The sequence below is a fragment of the Cystoisospora suis genome (assembly GCF_002600585.1).
Source record: "Cystoisospora suis strain Wien I chromosome Unknown contig_7128, whole genome shotgun sequence".
Classification (NCBI taxonomy): domain Eukaryota; phylum Apicomplexa; class Conoidasida; order Eucoccidiorida; family Sarcocystidae; genus Cystoisospora; species Cystoisospora suis.
The window spans coordinates 4,386-4,606 of NW_027159914.1; the positions used below are offsets into that span (position 1 = coordinate 4,386).

At 52.0% G+C, this 221-nt stretch overlaps 1 protein-coding gene across 1 annotated transcript in view; it reads left to right on the forward strand.

Annotated features, from left to right (window-relative positions):
* The window catches only part of CSUI_010316 (thrombospondin type 1 domain-containing), a gene marked incomplete at its 3' end in the record, with an annotated part of 2,953 nt that overhangs the window by 1,958 nt on the left and 774 nt on the right, over positions 1-221 (forward strand). The window contains exon 2 of the mRNA XM_068070421.1: positions 42-189. Coding sequence (XP_067917603.1) covers positions 42-189 — 148 coding nt within the window. The remainder of the gene's footprint in view (positions 1-41; positions 190-221) is intronic.

Genomic DNA, 221 nt, shown 5'->3' on the forward strand with positions numbered 1-221 from the left:
CTTTTCTTCTTTTTCTTTTGTCTTGTTCTCGGGGGTGCTAGGAGACGCGCGAGGGATGTAATGCAGGAGTGAAGTGCCCAGACAACTGCGTCGTGAGTGAGTGGAGTGCCTGGAGCGACTGCTCTACCACTTGCGGAGAAGGCCAAAGCCGAAGGCATCGAGACATTCTCAAACACCCCGATACTCTAGGTACGAATCAGAAGGACCAACGCAAAGAAAGA